The sequence below is a fragment of the Miscanthus floridulus genome, chromosome 2 (genome assembly GCF_019320115.1).
Source record: "Miscanthus floridulus cultivar M001 chromosome 2, ASM1932011v1, whole genome shotgun sequence".
Taxonomy (NCBI): Eukaryota; Viridiplantae; Streptophyta; class Magnoliopsida; order Poales; family Poaceae; genus Miscanthus; species Miscanthus floridulus.
The window spans coordinates 58163641-58187427 of NC_089581.1; the positions used below are offsets into that span (position 1 = coordinate 58163641).

General features: G+C 59.1%; 1 protein-coding gene across 1 annotated transcript; it reads left to right on the plus strand.

The window, feature by feature from the left end:
* The first annotated feature begins 326 nt into the window (after positions 1 to 326).
* Positions 327 to 23195, plus strand: LOC136524628 (uncharacterized). The gene is made up of 3 exons (XM_066517919.1): positions 327 to 552; positions 670 to 875; positions 22763 to 23195. Exons 1-3 carry the CDS (start codon positions 460 to 462, stop codon positions 23010 to 23012), a joined length of 549 nt encoding a protein of 182 aa, XP_066374016.1. The 5' UTR covers positions 327 to 459; the 3' UTR covers positions 23013 to 23195.
* The last annotated feature ends 592 nt before the right edge of the window (positions 23196 to 23787 follow it).

Genomic DNA, 23787 nt, shown 5'->3' on the forward strand with positions numbered 1-23787 from the left:
CTAAAAAGGGGAAATCTTTGGCTAAGCGCTTTATCGAGTGCCATTAGGTGACATGATTCTTGCATATGTATTAGGGACCTAGTGTGCTAACATTTGACCCTTGAAATACTTGAAAATGCTAACACACGAGCACACAAGTTACACACTTTGTGGTTAGCAACTTGGAAGACAAAGGTGAAGAGGTTGAGAAGATAGAAAAAGAAAAGGAGATGAAGGTGTAGGACCAGACGCTGGAATAAAAAATCGACCACGGACGGCAAATCGGCAACCATATCAGTCAACGTGCACGAGATCTTCCTTTCCCATTTGTCCCGGGCCCGGTCGCCCGAGCCGGCCGAGCCAATCAGCCAGTAGCCAAACCGCGAAAGCACCCGCGACAAGACGCGCTCCGCCCGTCTGAAATCCGGGAACCATCCCAAAGCCTTCCCCGGGTCCCCGCCTTTGCGCAGACCGCACCCAATGGCCGGCTCCACCAAGGTGCTGGCCGCCGTCCTGCTCGTCGACCTCGTCGCCTTCGGCCTCGCCATCGGCGCCGTGCAGAGCCGCCCCTCGGTACATTCCTCCTGCCGCCGTCTTTCTTTCCTACCTGCGTTTTCTTTCTCCCCTTTTCTGACGCGGGTGCCGGCGCCGCCACTGCTCTTCTCCTTGTTTGCCGTCCCGGCTCCGCAGGCGAGGCTGGAGACGGACGCGCAGCAGGAGTGGACCTACTGCGTGTACCGCACCGACGCCGCCACGGCGCTGGGTGGCGCCGCGCTCGCGCTCCTGTTCGTGGGACAGGCGGTGGCCGCCGCCGCCAGCCGCTGCTTCTGCTGCGGGTCCGCGCTGCGGCCCGGCGGCTCCCGGGCCTGCGCGCTCGTCCTCTTCCTCTCCTCCTGGTACCACTAATTCTTCCCCGCCGATCCCAATCTTCTCCTGTCCTCCCCCAAACTCTTCCCTTGCTCAGCTCGCCACCTTGACTTCCCGCGTGAGGCTGACGCGCGGGCCCCCACCCGCCGGTGGCATCTCGGTCTGTATTGCGTTCTCGGTTTTTTAGCTGTCCATGTTGGGCTACCATAAAGTCAAGAGCTGTGTGTAGGAAAGCGTGTTGGATCAATCAACGGCTGCCCAATGTCGCTCAGCAGAACTATTGACTAGTTCTGAGGCTTGCCGGAAATCAACGGTGGTAATGTGATTTGTTCGAGCTGAGATGGTTGTTCCATGAGCGCTGTAGCAGTAATATTTGGGAACCACAGTATACCGTGTTAACAATTTCGCTGGCACTTGGTGGCAAACATAATTCTGATTGCACATATGTTTGTTTTCACATATAGAAAATGATGAAAAATTGTCGAATGTGCTTGGCAGCAACTAGTGGCCTCCTTGATATGTTATTAGAAAAACAGCTGGTTGTCCTTTTTTCTCTCTCTCGTTGAAAGCTGCTAAGGTATTCAGCCATTTTTTTCAAGGGCACCAGAGTTTACTGGATTTTGAAGGTGGTCCATGTGTTCTTTCATGTTTTCGTCACATTTACTAGCGACCAAGGTTAACAAATAAATTCTGTAGACAAAAAACATGATACTTTCTTCTTGAGAATTTTAGTTTGTATATAACTCTAGGTAAAATGTTTTATGGTAGCTGCCAGGAGATCTGTTCATTAACGTTTGTATTTTACATGTTGCTTTCGGTAGTCGCTAAATTCTCACTCTTGTTAGTAGCAGAATTCTTACTCTCATCGAGAGAGGATGACACTAGTAGTTGGGGTAATTTTCTGGTTTATTTCTCACATAAACTCACACAAATGCCATGTCAACCTGAGAGGTTGGGGATACATATTTATAGGCTGCTAGCCAGTAAAAGCATATGTCTAGATGCTATCCTAGATGCTGTCCTAGATGCTGCTGTCCCAGTCAAGGATGCTTGCTGCTGCTGTCCCAGTCAAGGATGTTGTCCTTGATGGCAGCAAAAACCACAAAGACTGCTGCAGCCCCACAAAGACCACAGATTCTTATCCATCATTCTCCCCCTAAGTCTTGTGCGTCGTCTTGTGGGGAAGTTGAACCATCCCGGTCTTGGAGCAGAGCTCAAGGAACTTGATCCTCCCAAGAGGCTTGGTAAGCAGGTCCGCAAGCTGGTCCTTGGTGTTGATGTAGCTCGCCTTGATGCTCCCGTCCTCCAAACAGCCTCAGATGAAGTGGTACCTCACCTGGATGTGCTTACTCCGTTCATGGAAAACGGGGTTCTTTGCCAGGGCCAGAGCAGACTTGCTGTCCACCCTGAGCTCCACCGCTCTAGTGTCTCTGCCGAGGAGATCACCAAGCAGTCGGGCGAGCCAGAGCGCCTGAGTCGAAGCGGTGGAGGCCGCTATGTACTCGGCCTCGCAGCTGGACAGGGCTACCACCTATTGCTTGACCGACTGTCAGCTAACGAGGCACTTGCCGAGAAAGAAGAGGATCCCGCTCGTGCTCTTGCTGGTGTCGATGTCGCCGGCGTGGTCGCTGTCGCTGTACCCGACGAAGTGTGCCGTCCCAGGCCACCTCAGCATCCTTGGTGCCGGTGATCACCAAGTCGTCGACGTAGACACCCACCAGCAGAGCATTTCCTCCACTGCCCCGCCGGTAGATGGCCGCCTCGTGCGGGCTTTGCTCGAAGCCCATCCCCTTTAGCGTGGAATCCAACTTGGCATTTCACGCCCTCGGTGTCTGCCGCAAGCCATAGAGGGCCTTGCGTAGGCGGAGCACCTTGCCCTCCTTGCCGGGGATCGCAAATCCCGGCGGCTGGTGCACGTAGACCTCCTCCTTCAAGTCGCCGTTAAGGAACGCCGACTTGACGTCCATGTGATGAACACGCCAGCCCTCCTGGGCGGCTAGCTCAAGGAGGAGTCGCACGGACTCCATCCGTGCCACGGGAGCAAAGGCGTCGTCGAAGTCGACCCCCTCCTGCTGCACGAAACCTCGTGCCACCAAGCGAGCCTTGTGCTTGACGATGGCGTCGGCTTCATCCCTCTTCAGCTTGTACACCCACTTAAGGGTGATCGCGCGGTGACCACGAGGAAGGTCAGCAAGCTCCCAGGTGCGGTTCTTCTCAACTGCATCCATCTCCAACTGCATCGCGGCGCGCCATGCCGCATGTCTCTCGGCCTCTGCAAACGACCGAGGCTCGCCATCGTCACACGCAAGGTGCAACTGCGCCTCCAGGTTGTGAGGCACCAGTCCCGGCTGGTCGCCGAGAAGGTTCTCCATCGTACGGTACCGCAACGGCTCGCCGTTGTGGTACGCGTCGACGCGCTCCTCGTCGTGAGAGAGCGGAGTAGCGAGCTCAACCGGGCCGTGCTCGACACGAGCTGGTGGTGGAGTAGACGTGCCCGGAGTGGTGCCTGTCGGTGCTGGAGTGCGTGGCGTTGCTGGCTGTGATGGAGCCAGCGAAGAACTCGTCGCAGCCGAGGTCCTGGCTGGAGAGCGTGGTGCTGTCGGAGTAGCAGGCGCCGGGGTCGGTGGAGGCTCGAGGACTAGGGGTAGACGCGCTCGCCGAAGAAGAGCTGACTACTCCCCCAGCTCCCTCGAAGTGGACGTACTCGACAGTGAAGTCGTCGTACGTCGGAGCCGAGCCGTCGTCCACCGCCTTGTCCCACGCCCATCCTCGCCCTTTGTCAAACACAACGTCGCGCGCCGTGCGCACACGCTGTTTCTTCGGGTCGAGGATGCGGTAGGCCTTCGAGCCCTCTGCGTAGCCGATGAACACTCTCGGAGTGCTCCTGTCGTCGAGTTTGCTGATGTGGCCAAGCTCCTTGGCGAACGCGAGGCAGCCGAAGACCTGCAAGTGGGAGACCGCCGGCTTGCGCCCATGCCAAGCCTCGTACGGCGTCGTGCCGTCGAGCGCTTTGGTAGGCGAGCGGTTGAGGATGTAGATGGCCGTCACCACCGCCTCTCCCCAGAAGACAGCCGACATCCCCCTCTGCTTGAGGAGGGCCGAGCCATCCCCACAACCGTCTGGTTGCGCCGCTTGACGACGCCGTTTTACTGCGGTCTGTACGGCGCGGAGTAGTGGCGCTGAATGCCCTCGTCAGCGCAGTACGACGCGAATTCAGCCGCCGCGAATTCACCGTCGTTGTCGGTGCGCAGCACGCTCAGCTTGCGGCCGCACTCCGCCTCCGCAGCAGCCTGTGCGCGCCTGATGGCGTCCGCAGCCTCTCCTTTGCTGCCGAGGACCATCACCCACATGTAGCGGGAGAGGTCGTCGACGAGCAGCAGGAAGTAGCGTCGTCCTTCCGGTGTGGCCGGTGTCACCGGGCCACACAAGTCCCCGTGCACAAGCTCGAGCCTCTCCTTGGCTCGAAAGCTCGCCCGCTGGCGAAAGGGGAGTCGCCTCTGCTTCGTCAACACGCAGACGTCGTAGAGCTGCTCCACATGGTCGAGGCACGGCAGGCCTCGCACCATCTCCGTGGCACTGAGCCGCTTCAGGGCCTCGAAGTGAAGGTGCCCGAAACGCTCGTGCCACTGCCATGCCTCGTCGTCCCGACGAGCAGCGAGACAGAGGGGTTGTGCCACCTACACGTTGAGGACGTAGAGTCGATTTGCGCTTCTGGTTACCTTGGCAAGAAGGCGACGACGGCGATCCCAAATCCTCATGACTCCATCCTCAACCACCACGCCCGAACCGTTCTCATCCAGCTGTCCCAAGCTGATGATAGAGTTCCTCAACGCGGGGATGTAGTAGACTCCGGTGAGCAGCCTGTGCTCACCAGACACGGCTGGTGAAGATGACGGAGCCGACGCCCTTGATCTCCACGCCGAAGGCATCCTCAAACTTGACGGAGCCTCGGACGCTAGAGTCAAGCTCGGTGAAGAACTCTCGTCGACCAGTCATGTGATGGGTGGCGCCGGTGTCGAGGCACCACCCGTCAGTCTTGTCGTTGCCAGAGCTGTCGCTGAGGAGGGCATGTGCTTTTAGCTCGTCAAGGTGGAGGAGAGCCGCTGCGGCCGGTGCCGCTGGAGGTAGCTCGATGTTTGCATGTGCCATGAACAGAGCCGGCTCCTCCTCCGCCTGTGCGACGTGGGCCTGACCGTGTCGTGGCTGTCAACAGTCCTTGGCCCAATGGCCAAGCTGGCTGCAGTTGCGGCAGGCGTCGTCTCGTGCCGGTTTGTGCCTGCCGGCGGCGCCGCCCTGGGCGCCTCCGCGGGCATCACCCTCGGCACGTCCTCGCGCCCCGGCCTGGGCGTCTCTGCGCGCCTTGCGTGGCTTGCCACGCTTGCGGCTGTCTGTCGCGGAGGAAGGCTCCTCCTTCTTCCGGTCACCTTGGCTGGCAAGCCACTGCTCCCGAGTGAGAAGGAGCTTCCCGCCAGTGGTGATGGGCCCCGAGAGAGGCTGTGGTTCATCGCTGTCGACGACCTTGAGGCGACCTATCGCCTCCTCGATCGACATCGTGGAGAGATCTAGCAGAGACTCGATCGAGCGAGCCATCTGCTTGTACTTCTCGGGGACGTAGCAGAAGAGCTTTTCGACAGCTCTCTCCTCGCCGTAGGTGTCATCGCCGAACTGCACCATCTTCTGCAACAGAGTGTTGAGACGGAGAGCGAAGTCATCAACGTCCTCACCTGGCTTGAAGGCCAGGTTCTCCCACTCCTTGCGAAGTGCCTGCAGTGTGGACTTGCGGGCGCGGTCGCTGCCGATGCGTGCCGCAGCGATGACGTCCCAAGCCTCCTTGGTAGTCCGCTTGTTGGTAATCGAGAACTGCATCTCGGGCGGGACTGCAGCGATGAGGGTATCCAGCACCCGTCGATCTAGGTCGTAGTCGACGTCGCCGTACCGGACTGCCTCCCACATGTGCCGCACCTGGAGCTTTACCCTCATCACCGCAACCCACTCGACGTAGTTGGTCTTGGTGAGGGTAGGCCACCCACCGCCGGGACCGACGTCCCTGACAACAGCCTGGAGCCCGTGGTAACCACGATACCGATCAGGGGAGAGAGAGCCACGCTGCTTGTGAAGGCCGCGCTCTCCATCTACCCGTTGGTACCGATTCGGGGAGAGAGAGCTACGCTGCCTGTGAAGGTCGTGCTCTCCATCGACCCGTCCGCCACCGTTGCCGTGCGCGCCTCCTCCAGGAGCACCACCGCCGTGTGCGCCTCCTCCAGGAGCACCATCGGCGTGCGCGCCTCCTCCAGGAGCGCCACCGGCGCGTCCGCGCCTGTCTGGGCTGCCGCCGTGCTCGTGGGCGTGCGCGGCTACCCACTGCGCCGCCCGCGCTCGCGCTGCCTCCCTTCCCAGCACTCGAGGTCCGCGTCGGCGGTGTCGTCAGCAGAAACGGAGCTGCTGATGCTGCCGTGTAGGGCCTCGACCTCTGCTGCCGCCGCACACGCTGCATCCGCCGCCTCCGCTCTGGCTGATGCCAGCTCCGCCGCTGCCAGCCTCGACGCCCTTGCCGCCGCCGCCGCGGTCTCTGCCGCCGCTCGCTCGCGTTTCTCTGCCGCGGCAAGTTCGGTCTCCTGCCGACGCCGCGTGCTCGAGGCGACCGAGCGCTGAGATTGCCCTGCGGACATGACGCGCTACCGGGGGGCTGCTGCGTGGGGAGAGGGGTGCTTCAGATGAGCTGCGCAGGGGAGGAGTGAGCAGGAGCGGCCGGAGCTGCTGCTCGCAGCTGGGGTTGTTGTGTTGCTGGGAGAGGAGATGAGCAGGAGATGTTCAGGCTACAGGGTAGTACGGCTCTGATACCAGTTGTTAGTCGCTGAATTCTCACTCTTGGTAGTAGCAGAATTCTTACTCTCATCGAGAGAGGATAACACTAGGAGTTGGGGCAATTTTCTGGTTTATTTCTCACACAAACTCACACAAATGCCATGCCAACCTGAGGGGTTGGTGTCGGGTACCATAAAACGGGGTACCCCGAGCGTATACCAAAAGAATCACTTAAACCCCATCAAAAAACAAAGCCAAAGGGTAAGCCATTTGTTAAACCCCGGCCTCGTCCGAGCCCACCGGCTCTCCGCCTCGCTCCTGGCCTCGCGCGGGAAGTCTCGGCGGCCTGCCAAACCTCCGCCTCGCGCGAGGCCTTGCACGGGGGGCCTCGACGGGGAACCGATTTTCCGTCTCGCTCGAGGCCCCGTGCGTAAAGCCTCGGATGAGATGTCGATTCTCCGTCTCGCTCGAAGCCGGCTCGGCAATAATCCGTCGCTTCTGCCTCGACCGGGCTCCCCGACAGAGCATCATGTCTCTAGGATGTGAGTACGATATGGTACTTCTCACACCCCGAGCCCCCCCGATCCGATGTCGACGTCACGCACCCACAGCCCAGGCGTAGGCGGCGCCCGGGCGGCCGCTCTCGTCGCGCTCGCCAGGCACGATGCGAGCAGGGCCACGCCGACACCACGCGAACCCAGGGCGACACGCCGCGCCCCGTCGGTATCCCATGCCTAGCTGTTGGCACAAGGTCCCTGGTTGGGGACCTGTCTAGCCTGTGCCTGGACAAGGGAAAGACGCCGGTGGCATGCGGCAACGCCCCATCATCAAGCTTCGCCCCGCCACCGCGTGAGGAGCCAGCTCCGGCGAAGCAGAACTCGGCGATGGCACCATCTCGGTACCCCTTCGGGTTGAGAAATGCTGCCGCCTCCTATGCTTATGCCTACGCTTCTACTCACGCGGAGCCCTCGGGACACCACCAAAGTTTCGCCCTCGACTTCGGTACCGCGACTTCGACTCACTCCCACGACGACTCCTCGGAGGAGGACGAGGCGTGGGCCGGAGCGGATTTCTCCGGACTTCGCGACCCTGAAGCCATGCGCCGCTTCTTGGCCAGCGAGCGACTACTGCTTCGGCTACTCCGACTCCGACGACGAAGGCACTTACGATCCCGCTCGTGAGTGCTTCCACGTCGGACTCGGGATGCCAAGCATCGGCGATGAGGACGAGGGGGCAGGCAACCGTACTCCGCTTCGCCAGGGAACGGGCGATGCCACGCCCTCACGCATTATCCCACCAGCAGCGCAGAATGAGAACCTTGCCCTCGGACAGCTTCGACGCCCGGACCTGGAGCAGCTCCGAGAGCTTCAGGCCAAGGTCGAGCAAGATCGTCTCCTTCTGCAACAGCTCCGAGACACTCTCGAGCAGGAGCAGCAGGGTCGCGGTGACGGCGGAGGAGCCCGGCGGCGGGCCCGCGACGTCCACCACCGCATCAACGACGACGAAGGGGGCGAGCATCCCCCAATCTTCAATCGCGCTAGTCAGAATGTCGCGGCTGCGGCGATGCTAGTCCACATGATGCCCGAGCCCTCTACCACGGAGGTGCGACGGGTCCGCGGCGAGCTCCGGGATCTCCTAGAGACCGCCGCGGTGCAGCAGGCCGAGAGTTCCGCCTCCCGATGGCGCGGAGCCGCCTCGGACCTCCCCTCGGCACCGCATCGGCAGGATAGGGAGGCCTCGGTTCGTCTCGAGCCCGCTCAGGGCACCGACAATCAACAGGGTCCCCTTGCTGCATGATCGCCTCGACAACCGACGCGAGGCACGGGACGACCACAAGGTGGTCAGCAGGCGACGACGCCACGACAATGAGGGGCCCGCCCGCGGCTACCATCCACACCGAGGCGGTCGCTACGACAGTGGGGAGGACCGCAGCCCCTCTCCTGAACCGCCTGGCCCTTGAGTTTTTAGCAGGGCCATCCGCGGCACTCAGTTTCCAGTCCGGTTTCGCCAACCGGCTAACCTCATGAAATACAGCGGCGAAACCAACCCCGAGCTTTGGCTGGCTGATTACCGCCTGGCTTGTCTGCTAGGCGGCGCGGACGATGACCTGCTCATCATCCGCAATCTCCCCTTGCTCTTGTCAGACTCGGCACTGAGCCTGGCTCGAACACCTTCCTCCCTCGCAAATCCACGACTGGCGCGACTTGGTTAGGATCTTCGTCGGGAATTTCTAGGGCACGTACGTGCGCCCTGGAAACTCCTGGGACCTTAAGAGCTGTCGCCAGAAACCGGACGAGTCTCTCCGAGACTTCATCCGGCGCTTCTCCAAACAATGCATCGAGTTGCCCAGCGTCGGCGACTCAGAAATCGTCCAGGCTTTCCTCTCCGGCACCACCTACCGAGACTTGGTCCGAGAGTTAGGCCGAAACGTGCCGCGCTCCTCGACATCGCCACCAACTTCGCATCGGACGAAGAGGCAGTTGGAGCCATCTTCTCCGACAATGACACCAAGGGGAAGCGGAGGGACGAGGCCACCGAGGCCTCGGCTCCCCGCCTCCCTAGGAAAAAGAAAAAGGGTCGTCAGGGGAAGCAGGGGATCCTCGAGGCTGATCTAGTCGCTAGCCGCGGAGCGCAAGAATCCCCGAGGCCCCAGGGGCCCCGGGCTCTTTGACGACATGCTGAAGAAGCCCTGCCCTTATCACCAGGGTCCGGTGAGGCACGCCCTCGAGGATTGCACCATGCTTCGGCGTTATTACGCCAAGCTCGGGCTCCCCGATGACGACGCCAAGAAGAGGGGCGCCGGCGACCGGGACGACGACAAGGACGAAGGGTTCCCCGAGGTGCACAACGCCTTCATGATCTTCGGCGGACCCTTGACGTGCCTTACGGCACGCCAGCGAAAGAGGGAACGCCGAGATGTCTTCTCGGTTAAGGTGGCCACTTCCCGATACCTCGACTGGTCTCGGGAGGCGATCACCTTTGATCGGGATGATCACCTCGACCATGTCCCGAATCCCGGGCAGGTACCCACTCGTTGTCGACCCGATCATCGGCAACACCCGACTCACCAAGGTGTTGATGGACGGAGGCAGCGGCCTCAACATCCTCTACGCCAACACCCTGGAGCTCCTGGAGATCGACCAGTCGCGGCTCCGGGGTGACGCCGCGCCTTTCCACGGCATCGTGCCAGGGAAACGCACGCGACCCCTCGGGTGCATCGACCTTCCCGTTTGCTTCGGCACCCCCTCCAACTACCGCAAGGAGGTCCTCACCTTCGAGGTGGTTGGGTTCAAGGGAACCTACCATGCCGTCCTGGGGCGGCCGTGCTACGCCAAGTTCATAGCGGTTCCCAACTACACCTACCTCAAGCTCAAGATGCCGGGTCCCAACGGCGTCATCACGATTGAGTCCACGTACGAACATGCATACGACTGCGACGTCGAATGCATCGAGTACGCCGAGGCTCTCGTGGAGGCTGAGACCCTCATCGTCGACCTTGACCGACTCGGCAGCCAGCTGCCCGAGCCCAAACGTCCGAGTCGGGACTTTCGAGCCTGCAGAGGCCGTCAAACTCGTCCCAGTCGACCCCGCCTGCCCCGACGACCGGGCGCTGAGGATCAAGCGCCACTCTCGACATCAAATAGGAAGCCGTGTTCGTCGACTTTCTCCGCGCGAATGCCGATATGTTCGCATGGAGTCCCTCGGACATGCCGGGCATACCGAGGGAGGTCGCCGAGCACGCCTTGGACATCCGGGCCGGCTCCAGGCCGGTGAAGCAGCGCCTACGCTGATTCGACGAGGAAAAACGCAGGACCATCGGCGTGGAGGTGCAGAAGCTCTTGGCGGCCGGATTCATCAAGGAAGTATTCCATCCAGAGTGGTTGGCTAACCTCGTGTTAGTCAAGAAGAAAAATGGAAAGTGGAGGATGTGTGTAGACTACACCGGTTTGAATAAAGCCTGTTCGAAAGTCCCCTTCCCATTACCTCGAATCGATCAAATTGTTGACTCCACTGCGGGATGCGAGATCCTGTCTTTCCTTGATGCGTATTCCGGTTACCATTAAATCAAGATGAAAGAGTCCGACCAGCTCGCGACTTCTTTTATCACACCATTTGACATGTACTGCTATGTGACCTTGCCTTTCGGCCTCAGAAACGCAGGGGCCACATACCAGCGGTGCATGACCCAGGTCTTTGGCGAGCACATAGGGCGAACCGTCGAGGTCCTATGTGGACGACATCGTGGTCAAGACTAGAACGGCCGGGGATCTCGTCGATGACCTGGAGATAGCCTTCAAATGCCTCAGAGAGAAGGGCATCAAGCTCAACCCCGAGAAGTGTGTGTTCAGGGTCCCCCGAGGCATGCTCTTGGGATTCATAGTCTCGAAACGTGGCATCGAGGCCAACCCGGAGAAGGTCTCGGCCGTAACCAGCATGGGACCGATCCGAGACCTTAAGGGGGTGCAGAGGGTCATGGGATGCCTTGCGGCCCTGAGCCGCTTCATCTCGCGCCTTGGCGAAAAAGGCTTGCCTCTGTGCCGCCTCTTGAGAAAATCCGAAAGCTTTTCTTGGACCCCCGAGGCCGAAGAAGCCCTCGCCAAGCTCAAGGCACTGCTCACCAATCCTCCCGTCCTGGTACCGCCAGCCTAGGGACGAGGCCCTCTTACTCTACGTCGCCGCAACAACCCAAGTGGTCAGCGCGGCCGTGGTAGTGGAGAGGCAGGAAGAGGGGCACGCTCTACCCATCCAATGACCTGTTTACTTCATCAGCGAGGTGCTCTCCGAGACCAAAACGCGCTATCCCCCACATCTAGAAGCTAGTCTACGCCGTAGTTTTGGCCCGGTGCAAGCTGCGTCACTACTTCGAGTCCCGCCCAGTGACCGTGGTATCGTCTTTCCCCTTGGGAGAGATAATCCATAACCGGGAGGCCTCGGGTAGGATAGCCAAGTGGGCCGTCGAGCTTATGGGGGAAGCCTTGACTTTTGCGCCTCGGAACGCGATTAAGTCTCAGGTCTTGGCCGATTTTATGGCTGAGTGGACCGACACCCAACTGCCACATGCTCAAATTCAGACGGAGTGCTGGACCATGTACTTCGACGGGTCCCTGATGAAGGCCGAGGCAGGCGCAGGTCTGCTCTTCATCTCGCCCCTCGGAGTACACATGCGCTACATGGTTCGGCTCCACTTCGCTGCCTCCAACAACGCAGCCGAGTACGAAGCCCTCGTCAACGGCTTGCAAATCGCCATCGAACTTGGGGTACGACGTCTCGACGTTCGGGGCGACTCGCAGCTCGTCGTCGATCAAGTCATGAAGGAGTCAAACTGCCTCGACCCCAAAATGGAGGCGTACTGCAAGTTGGTACGTCGCCTAGAAGACAAGTTCGACGGTCTTGAACTCAACCACATCGCGTAGAAATACAACGAGGCCGCGGACGAACTGGCAAAGATGGCGTCGGCACGGGCTTCGGCCCCCCAAACGTCTTTGCCAGAGACCTCCACAAGCCTTCCATCGAATGCGCCTCGGCAGCGGAAGAGGGCTCGCTGGCCAAACCCACCGTAGGGCTCGACGCCCCCTCTGCCGCCGAGACTCTTTCAGCCGAGCCCGAGGTCATGGAAGTCAACACGCAGCCTCCCCAGACCGACCAGGACACGGACTAGCGAGTCCCGTTCCTTGATTGGCTCGCTCGTGAAGAGCTTCCTACTGACAGGACCAAAGCCCGGCGGCTTGCGCGACAAGCCAAAACTTACGTCCTCTGCAACGGCGAGTTATACAGGCGAAGTCCATCTGGTGTCCTCCAACGATGCATCACCACCGAGGCAGGCCAGGCCCTACTTTGGGACTTGCACAGCGGGGGCTTGCGGGCACCATGCGGCGCCTCGGACGCTCGTCGGAAACGCCTTCCGTCAAGGGTTCTACTGGCCGACGGCGGTTGCTGATGCCACCAAGTTAGTATGCTCCTGCGAGGGATGCCAGTACTACGCGCGGCAGACGCACCTCTCGGCCCAGGCCCTTCAAACCATCCCCATTACATGGCCGTTTGCCGTGTGGGGGCTCGACATGGTCAGGGCCTCTGCAGAAGGCCCCAGGGGGCTACACCCATCTGCTGGTAGCAATCGATAAGTTCTCCAAGTAGATCGAGGCTCGCCCGATCAATCAAATTAAATCCGAGCAAGCGGTGCTGTTTTTCACGGACATGGTCCATAGGTTCGGGGTTCCGAACACCATCATCACCGACAACGGGACACAGTTTACCGACCAAAAATTCTTGACATTCTGCGACGACCACCACATCTGTGTGGCCTGGTCGGCCGTAGGACACCCAAGGACAAACGGCCAAGTAGAACGTGCTAACGGCATGATCCTACAAGGCCTCAAGCTAAGAATTTACAACCGGTTGAAGAAATTTGGCAAGAAATAGCTCGCCGAACTCCCGTCGGTCATCTGGAGCCTGGGGAACACTCCAAGCCGAGCCACGGGGTTCACACCTTTCTTCCTAGTCTATGGAGCCGAGGCTGTCCTCTCCACTAACTTGGAATATGGTTTCCCGAGGCTACAGGCCTACAACGAGCAAAGCAACCACACCACCCGCGAGGACGCCCTCGACCAACTGGAGGAAGCCAGAGATGTGGCGCTACTACATTCGGCTAAGTACCAGCAAGCCCTACGACGCTATTAGGCTCGGCGCATTCGAAGCCGAGACCTGAAGGTAGGCAACCTAGTGTTGAGACTAAGGCAGAGTAACAAGGGCCGCCACAAGCTGACCCCGCCGTGGGAAGGACCATACATCGTCGCCCAAGTGCTGAAGCCCGGGACCTACAAGCTAGCCAACGAAAAAGGTGAAATCCTCACCAACGCTTGGAACATAGAACAGCTACGTCGCTTTTACCCTTAAATTTCCAAGCATTGTATACATCGTTTCTCGAAATACAATTAAGAAGCGTTCTTCAGTTGTTCTAATTCCTCGAGAAACCCGCCGAGCCCCATCACGGGCCTCGGCAGTGCGATAACATCACAAGGGAGACACGGCTCTGCTTTTGTAGAATCGAGCCTCCCTCGGGGGCTAGATGGGGGACTCCTCCCTAAGTCCCACGCACCATTTTTTAGTCGTTTTTCGAAAAAATTCCTACGCCAAACTTTCTAGCACGCTCTGACGAATCGGTTGTGAAAAACCCAAGGACCGAAGGTCTGTCTCAGGGCCAGAAGGCCGGTAGAGTCGCGAGATGGCCTACGCCTCCGGGCTACGGCACTCCCTCACCACCTTTCGCCCAAGGGGCGGCTTTAGGCTCCAAAGAGGTTTTTTTGCAAAAGATCTCTGATCAGAGACAACAGAGGGCAGAGGCTCGGAAATACAAGAAAAACGATTAAGAAGCACGAGTACTTTAAAAAAGGCCTCGACGGCCACAAGCGTTACGATACAAAGTTAATCCCTATTCTATTTACATGGCCTCTTGGGCCCAGGTCAAGGCTCCGGGCCTCCAGCGTCGGCGGACGGTGGGGGAGGGAGCACCTCCTCTTCGAACAGCTTGGCCAGCGCCGTGCTGGGGCCCTCCGCCGCCTCTATCAGCTTCACGACCGCCTCGTCGGCCTTCTCGTCATCGTCGGGTAGGACGTAGCCATCGCTGATGGCTTGGAGGTCAACGCCGATGTAGTGCGAGGCGATGACGGCTAGCGCGCGCTTGACATCCCGTGTGCAGTGCTCCTCGGAGCCGCTCGCGCATTTCGTCGCTCAACGCGATCAAACGGCTCCCAAGGGAGCTGCCTGACTGAACCCCCTCGACCTCCAGGGCCTCGCAGGCGGTACGGGCGGCACCTTTCAGTGCGTCGTGCTCCCCGATCTCGGTCTCGAGCACCGCCTGCTCCGCGACGGAAGCCTCGGCTGCCCGGGTGACCTCCGCCTCCAACTCTGCGCCACAGGAAACGGAATGGGGTTGAGCGCAAAGGGAAACAAGCCAAATAGGGACGGAAGCCTACGGGACTCACCCTTGGCCTTCTGCTCCCAGCGTCGGGCCTCGACCCGAGAGGCCTCGGCTTTCTCCTTCCAGCGCTGGGCCTCGACCCGGGAAGCCTCGGCCTTTCTCCTTCAGGCGCTGGGCCTCGACCCGAGTAGCCTCGGCTGCCCTGGAAGCCTCGTTCCCCAGCTCTGCATCACACCAGGGAGTTAGGGGCCGAATACAAGAAAAACAAACTAAATAAAGGGAACGAGACTCACCCTCGGCCTTCCCCCTCCAGACCACAGCCTCGGTCCGGGAGGCCTCAGCCACCTTAAGGGCCTCATCCAAGGCGCCTTTCGTCAGCTGGTGCGCACTCTGCTCCACCCCTAGCTGCCTAGCAAGGACCTTGCCCGAGGCCGTGGCTTCTTCAGCCCGGGACCTGAAGGCATCCCGATCACCGGCCACGCGGGTCAGCTTCTCCTCCAACTCCTTGACCCGCGCCGCCAGAGGGGCGACCTGCTCCTGGGCCGTGGCCGCCTCGACCTTCGCATCGGCACAACGAAGGCGCAGGTCCTCCACCTCTGCGCTCCGCGCCGACAGGAGCTCGTTGGCGCCGGCAAGAAGACCCTTCTGCCGCTGGAGTTGGTCCCAGACGTCCCTCTCCCGCCGGAGAAAGACCGACTTCCCGAGGGACCGGGCCTCGAGCTCCTGGGGAAACAGAACATGGGTCATCCCTACAAGAAAACTCGGAAAAAGACAACACCGCATGAGAAAAGAAAGCGCGAACCTGGGCGACTCCGGGTAGATCATCGGCCACCACGGACAGCGCCGTCCGTAGTGATCGCTCCGCCAGCTGGCGGTACTGCTCGAAGGTGTCTCAGCGCCCGCCCTCGGCCGCGTCCTCGAGGGCGAACAGAGGCTCCGCCTCAGGGTCGTCCCGGCTCTGCCACAGGACACGCGGGTGATCCCACCCGCGGGGCTCAGGTCGTACCCGCGCGAGGGCCGAGCTTCCCTCGCCCGGGGTCAAAACCTGCTGTTCCACGACGCCGGCCACCTCGGTGTCGACCACCTCCTGCGCCCGGGAAGTATCGTCGGAAGAGATCGGATGGACCTCCACCTCTCGGGCGCTCTCCCACAACGACGGTGGGCCTTGAACCAAGGGTGCCACCGAGGTCTCCGCCGCCTTCATCTCCACTTCCTGGGCCGACGGCCTCGCCGCGATCACGTCGGCCTCGGTGGTCCCGGGGGCTCCGGCCTCCGCCATCGTGGCCTCGGTAGTCGCGAGGGCTCCTGGCGCCCGCTGTTGCGGCCTCGGTGGTCCTGGGCGCCCTGGCCTTCGCCGCCTCGGCCTCGGAGACCCAGAGGGCCTCGACCTCGGTGGCCTCGGCAACTGAGGGCACCTCGGCCCCATCCGACTCACGGGCCTCGCCCACGCGGGGCGGAGGCACTCCCTCCCCCATCTGTGTCGGGGCCGTCTCGGCAGCCCCTCCTTGGGTGGCCGGCTCCTTCGGGTCGGCCCTCGCCGACGCCGCGCCACGTTGTAGGGCGGCTTGCGCCTCCGCCACCCAGTGGGCGGTGGAGCCGGGGTTCACCTTGAGCGCCTTAAGGGGCGCCAAGGTGGGCACCTCCGCAGGACGCTTCCGGCTAAGGACAACATTTACAGGGTCAGCACAAGACAAAAGAACGAACGAAAAACGCTGCGGCTCCACCAAAAATACGCTTACCTCGAGCGGGGCTGCAACCGCTTCGGCACGGCGACCCTCGTCTGCAAAGGCGGTGGCGGCGGCAGAGGCACGGCCTCTGTGTCCGTCGGCGCCGGCCGGTCCTCGACGGACCTCGGCGCCCCCTCGGTCCTCTGCGGGGGCAGTTGCGTCGCCCCCGCCGCCACCTACTCCACCGCTGCCGTCGAGCCCACCGGGCTGACGGAACGCTTTCCCAGCGCCCGCGCCTCGGGCGTGTCGGCCTCGACCCCGAGGCGGGCGATTGTCGACCCCGGGGCAGCTCCTCCTTCTCCCCCTGGGAGCGCCGGGCTGCTTGCCGACGCCCCGGGCACCGTCTCCCCGATGTCAGGGAGATGGTCCAGGGGACCCTGCCCCATCTCGCCCTCGTCATCTCCGTCCGAGGCATCCGTCGATAGCGACGGCGACGGGGACTCCTCCAACGGGAGACCATCCTTCCTTTGCTGCCGGCGGCGCTTATCCAGTTCCTCTCGCGCGAGGATCTTCTTTGTGTGCTTCGCCACCTTGGCGTCCTTCCGCCTTTTCTGTGCCTCGGCGTACGCCTGGTTGACCGCCCGCCGCCTCGCGTCCTCGGGAACGGGCAGCGGGGAGGCTCGCACGTCCCTCATCCCCTGCAGGAACAGCGAACACGGGTAAGGGAACAAGAAACAATGAGAAACGGGGAGGCCTCGGGGGCTGCAGAGGAGAGGAACCCCCGCGACGGGCGCATCGCGAAGGGGGTCAGGCCACCGCCCCTCAGCTTCGCCTCCACCGTCTCTCTCACCCGGCGAAGAATTTCCTCGTCGGAAAGGGCGGAGGCAGACATCCGGATGCCCTCGATTGGCTCATCCGGCCTCATCTCGAACAGGCGCCGCCGCCGAGCCATCAGCAGCAGCACCCTCCGGCGGTGGAAGGCGGCCACGACCACAGCCGCAGTAAGGCCGCGGTCTCGCAGCCTCTCCAGCCCCTCCAGGAGCGGCTGTAGCTTGGGCTGATCCTCCATCGGGACGCCATACTTTCACCTCTCCGGGCAGCTCCCCACGATCTGCTCGGTGTAGGGGAGAAGTCCACCGTCGTCATTACGAAGATAGAACCAGCTCGTGTACCATCGGCGATTGGTTGACGCGAGCTGGGCCGGTATGTAGAGGTGCTGACGGTCCTGGCGCACTTGGAGAGTGCAGCCGCCGGCCCTCACCGCCTTCCTCGTGCCCGACGTACCCGTCGGCTTGGTGGTGTGCCCCGCCCGGAAGAGGTGGAGCCACAGCTCCCAATGGGGAGCAATCCCCAGATACCCCTCGCAGACAGCAACGAAGATCGCCGCCTGCGCGATGGAATTGGGGTTGAAGTTGTGGAGCTCCACGCCATAGTAGTGCGGGAGCGCCCGCATGAACCGGTCCGCTGGAAGGCCGAGGCCGCGCTCGTGCAAAGACACAAAGCTCACGACGTAACCGTCGCGAGGCCTCGGCTCCGGCTCTCCCGACGGAGCGACCACTCCGGCCTGTTGGGGTCGGTGACCGGACGAAGAAGCCCGCCGTCGACGAGCGACTGAAGCATCTCCACGGTGACGTCGGATGGACCCCAAGGGTCCGCCTCGATGACGATGATGTCGCTGGCCATGAGTGCAGTGGAGGGTTCGACTACGGCGGTGAGTCCCTCTCTCTCTCCGCCTCGCCTCTCTCCCTTCTTCCTCCCGAGGCTCTCTGCTCTAGCGACGGCTCAAAGGCGGCGAAGCTAATGCAGGCAAGGTAAGGAGGAGAGGGGCGATGCTCGTTGCGTATTTATGCAGGATGAAGGCGAAACGGACGGGCGACGAAATCGGGGAAGTTTCCCTCAGATCCGGCGCGGTTAATCCCGATTCGATTTTACCGCCCACGTGCCCACCTTTTCCTCATTAATCGCGGGAACAGTTACGTCCCATCCACTGACACCACGCCGCGTCCGATCGCTGCAGCGGCAGGCGTCGTTCCGCCTCCCTGAGAAAATCGCCTCAAAAGGCGCGCCAGCCGTTGTCAAGCCGATGGGGGAGATATCCCCCCACCCTATTCCTTTCAGACGAAGGAACTGGGCGCTGAGCCCATTACGGTCCAGGGGTTTCGAAGGCTGGGCCCCTAAGGGTTTCGACAGCCACCCCAGGGCAACAGAGTCAGGGACGACCGCGGGCGAGCCCACACGGGGCCGAGACCCAAGCAAGCGAAACGCTTGGGACGCCCTAGGTCGTGTCCGAGACCGGCAGGGAGGTCTCCGAATGGGATCCCACCGTAGGGAGGCACCGAGCCACCGGGGCCCAGCGAACGGCCCCGGCACCCACTAGAGAAACCCTCTGGTACTCTTGGAGTGCGTCTCCGAACCGCTAGCCGACCCCTAGCGAACGGGACACGGGCCTCCACTCGGACTCACCCGATAACAGGTCACCGGAAGTGCCACCGCTCGCGCCCATCGAGGGTAGCTTGGCATATTCCATCCCTCATTCCGAACGAAAAGGAAGCGCGAGGGTCGTACGAAAAGCCAGGGAAACCCCTGACGGCCCTCTTGCTCCGTGCAGAGGCTAAGGAGCTCTTCCTGCAACCTTGCCGAGACCCAGCGACCTAGGCTCGCATTCGAAGGGGCTCGGCAAAACAACCTCTCCTTCCGAGCGAAAAGGACGCGCGAGGGTCGTTCAAAAAGCTAGGGGAACTCCTGACGGCCCTCTCGCTCCGTGCAGAGGCTAGGGAGCTCTTCCTGCAGATATGCCGAGACCCCGTGACCCAGGCTCGCACCCGAGGGGGGCTCGGCAAACAAACCCTCACGCGCGAGGGGCGTACAAAAAGCCAGGGGAACTCCTAATCGCCCTCTTGCTCCGTGCAGAGGCTCGAGGGCTCTCCCTGCAATTTTGCCGAGACCCAGCGACCCGGGCTCGCACAAGAGTGGGCTCGACAAAAAACCCCTCCGTCCGAACGAAAAGGATGTGTGAGGGTCGAACAAAAAAGTCGGGGGACCCCTGACCGCCCTCTCGCTTCGTGCGGAGGCTCGGGGGCTCCTCCTGCACCCAAGACAAATACAAGCGACCCAAGCCCGCACTTGAAACTCGAGAAAAACGCGATAAAGGGCATCGAGCCCGTTACGGTCCAGGGGTTTGAAGGCTGGGCCCCTAAGGGTTTCGACAGCCGCCCCAGGGCAACAGAGTCAGGGACGACTATGGGCGAGCCTGTACGGGGCCAAGGCCCAAGCAAGCAAAACGCTTGGGACGCCCTAAGTCGTGTCTGAGACCGGCAGGGAGGTCTCCGAATGGGATCCCACCGTAGGGAGGCACCGAGCCACCGGGGCCCAGCGAACGGGGCACGGGCCTCCACTCGGACTTACCCGATAACAGCTCGCCGAAAGTGTCACCGCTCGCGCCCACCGAGGGTAGCCTGGCATATTCCACCCCTCCTTCCGAGCGAAAAGGAAGCGCGAGGGTCGCACAAAAAGTCAGGAGGACTCCTGATCGTCCTCTCGCTCCGTGCAGAGGCTCGGGGGTTCTTCCTGCGATCTTGCCGAGACCCCGCGACCCGAACTCGCACTTATGGGCTCGGCAGATACGATAACATCCCTCGGTCAACGTGAGAAAAAGACCCTGGAGGAATGAATCCACTCCCCCAGGGCCTCGGAGGCTACACCCGACGGGTGCGCTCGCGCGCACCCACCGAGGCCTCAAAGTATGAAACACTATTTCACCAGGAGCTACCGCAAGTCAAGCCTCGTCAAAACCTCAAGAAGAGCGCTCACACTCTCCCTGAGGCTCGGGGGCTACTGTCGGGTACCATAAAACGGGGTACCCCGAGCGTATATCAAAAGAATCACTTAAACCCCATCAAAAAATAAAGCCAAAGGGTAAGCCATTTGTTAAACCCCGGTCTCGTCCGAACCCACCGGCTCTCCGCCTCGCTCCTGGCCTCGCGCGGGAAGTCTCGGCGGCCTGCCAAACCTCCGCCTCGTGCGAGGCCTTGCACGGGGGGCCTCGACGGGGAACCGATTTTCCGTCTCGCCCGAGGCCCCTGCGCGTAAAGCCTCGGATGCGATGTCGATTCTCCGTCTCGCTCGAAGCCGGCTCGGCAATAATCCGTCGCTTCTGTCTCGACCAGGCTCCCCGACAGAGCGTCACGTCTCATTAATGCGTCAACCACTCCCGCAATCTCAGCCGGACGACGGCTCGACACCGCAGAGTGGCCGACAGGACAAGGAGTCGCGTCGACGCCATACCGACTAGGACAGGGCGCGGCTGGGATTACCGGCCACTGTGTTCTGGTGCTGTGCCCACGATCAGCGCCTGCACTACACTGTGCCACGTAACCCCCGCCCCGGAGACAACGCGGCATGGGGAGTCTAGTCCGGGTCACCATAGCCTCGAAATCAGCGTACGAGACCAACTGTTCCCTCCAAGCCTCGGCAATCTACTTCAGAGGCTCGGCAACCCCGGGATTCACGTCTGCCGAGCCTCCCACGATGGTTCGGCCTCGGCACCAACTGAGCCTCGGCTTCTCGCGCAGTCAACACACAGTGTCCCGCACGCCGACCGCCACGCCCGCTGCGAGGTAACCCTGGAGCTCCCGCGACGCACAGGATCGGATGTGACCGGCGTGTCGCACCAGTACTTCAAGGACGGGACCACTCCGTTGCCCACGCCGCCACAGTAACAGGCTGCAGGGCTCGGACACGCCGCCTCCGTCCGCACGATGCCGTGTAGCTAGCGAATGTATCACCCTGGTCCCCCCTTCAACTATAAAAGGGAGGAACCTGGCCATTTCTAGTGGGAGAAGGACGATTAGGCCTACGCCCACGCAACGAACTCACGCATAAACGCACAGACGAACACTTGAGCTTCCCCGCTGCCTGAGATCAACATCTCAAGCAATCCACGCCGCCCTACGTAGAGACCTGGGATTAGCTCCCTCTCTCGCCCTGCTTGTAACCCTCTACTACGAGCACTTCGGTGCAAGGAATACAAGATCGATCTCTCAAACTGGACGTAGGGTGCTCATTACCCGAACCAGTATAAACCTTGTGTCTCTTTGTATCACCATCCGGGATTGAGAACACGCAGTACAAATTTACTAGTTGGTTGAGGGCCCGCCGGTCCGAAACACCGACAGTTGGGGATACATATTTATAGGCTGCTAGCCAGCCAAGCATATGCCTAGATGCTATGCTGTCCCAGTTAAGGATGCTGCTGCTGCTGTCCCAGTCAAGGATGCTGTCCTTGATGGCAGCAAAAACCACAAAGACTGCTGCAGCCCCACAAAGACCACAGAGACTTATCCATCAGCTTTATGGATTTGCACATGTTTCTGTAGACATAATTATTGGAATGGTAGTGTAGTGTCGGCTCCAGTGGAATCCAAAGTGTGCTGCCTGCTCAATTATAAATTAAAATGCAGAAATTGTTTAGTAGCAGCTTGTACTCTAGCCTTTTTTCAGCTGTCTGATTGTACAGATTTGGTCAGAACAGAGAGATTATGTCATTGACAATAAAAAAGACCATAAAACTTGGTTGCCGTCTTCTAAGTTTACTGGTGTTGAAAAAAGATGACCTGGTCAATGTCATATTGGTTAAGGACATACTGGGTCAATGAAGGCTTGAGTAGGTATTCGCTCAGAAGACTGCATGTTTTGATTTGTGGGGTCTAGGATATCTCTTAGGAGTATTCTAAGTCTGATCTAGTAATATAACCATTTTCCTTAATTCGTCTGACAAAGATGTGGAACAGTAAAAATTCACATCATTTATATGTGCATGAACTCCAAATTCAGCCCGTGTTTAATTTGTCTGATAAAGACGCGGAGTAGTAAGAATTCATTTCATTTATGGCTGCATGAACTCCAAACTCTGCCCGAGTTTATGTTTTATCAGCATTTGTAAATTCTTCCAGAGTTGTTTGCTTTTTTGTCTTCCATGAAGTGAAACTATTAAGTATAACTAACTAGCCAGGCGTGCGGGGTTGTACTAATTCATGGCGTTCAAGCATAAACATGAGGTTGCTGACTTGCTGCCACCATGCTGGTATGAAATTTATTGTAGCTGTTCAGTATTATGTAGTAATAGGATTGCATGTATCTCATGATGGGTCAGGAATAAAGAACGTCACTTGTGGAAGTTCCTAATACTGACCTTCAGATATTACTATTTATAATTTGTCATTTTGTTTAGCTGGCATTTGCAAATGTGACTTGTCTGGGGACTTCTGGAATCATTTTTTTGACTGAACTTCTGGAATAATTAGATTACCAAAGTTGATTTGTTTTCCTTTGAACTGTCTGGTTTATTATCCAAAGAAAAGGGGTTTTATCCAAGTTTTCGTGTTCCTCTGGTGTTTGAAACACGGCATGTTTGATTACTTCCTGACTTTGTCTTGTTTAGATTTGCTGGTACTAGAACCATTCAAAACCCCAGTGAATACGCGTACAAGTTGTCCAGGACACTGACCTTTGCTTGTCCTACACACAGGGTGACATTTGTCATCGCTGAGGCGTGCTTGCTGGCTGGTCTGTTGCAATCCGCCTACCACACTGGCTACCGGACGGTCTTTTTCCAGAACCCGCCGGACTGCGAGACCATGCGGAGGGGCACGCTTGGAGCCGGCGCTGCGTTTGCCCTTTTCACCTGCGTGCTCACCTCGGCCTACTACTACTACTTCTCCAAGGCGCGGATCCACTACCACCGCCCGGAAGCCGCCATCGGCATGACCGCGTTGTAACAGATTTGCCAGTCTCTCTGCAGTAACAGTTTTGATAGCAACTATATATGTGCATTAGCTTTTTGCATATATTTTTGTTCGGCTGGTATGTCGAGTTGAACTCATGTACAAGGATGGCTGCTGGTGCTGGACCAGGGCCAGCCTGTCCTTACTGAATGGGAATTTCCTGTGCTGTGCCTGCTATGTCTACTTTTCCTAGTACGTATTTTCCGGTGCTTTTTACTGGACCTGTAGATTTGTATACGCACATGGAAAATATTGTTGAAATGTATCATCATAGACATGAAAAAGGAGGGAATGCCGGATTCAAGGACTAGGTAATTGGTTGACAAATTGACCCCCAATGGACAAAGCATATATAGTAGCATGAAAAGGGAGGGAATGCCGGAGCAAGTGCCTGAAAAAAAATCCGATAAGATAGTACTCCCCTGTACCAGATTTTATAGTAGAAAAGTTTGAATAAATTATCTTAGTTTGATCAATTTTATAGTAGAAAAGTTTGAATAAACTATCATAGTTTGATCAATTTTATTGAAAAGTTTGAGTTTATAGGGAAGTGTAAGTATAATATCTATAACACTAAATAAATACATTATGAAAATATAGTTCTTGATGTATCTAGTGATAATAATTTCATTCTCATAAGCACTGATGTTTTTCTTATAAAATTTTATCAAATTTATAATGTTTTGACTTAGAACAACTCTAGAAGTTATTTATTCTAGGACGAAGATAGTGACAAAATAAGGTTACAATTTTGTAAGGTTCAAAACTC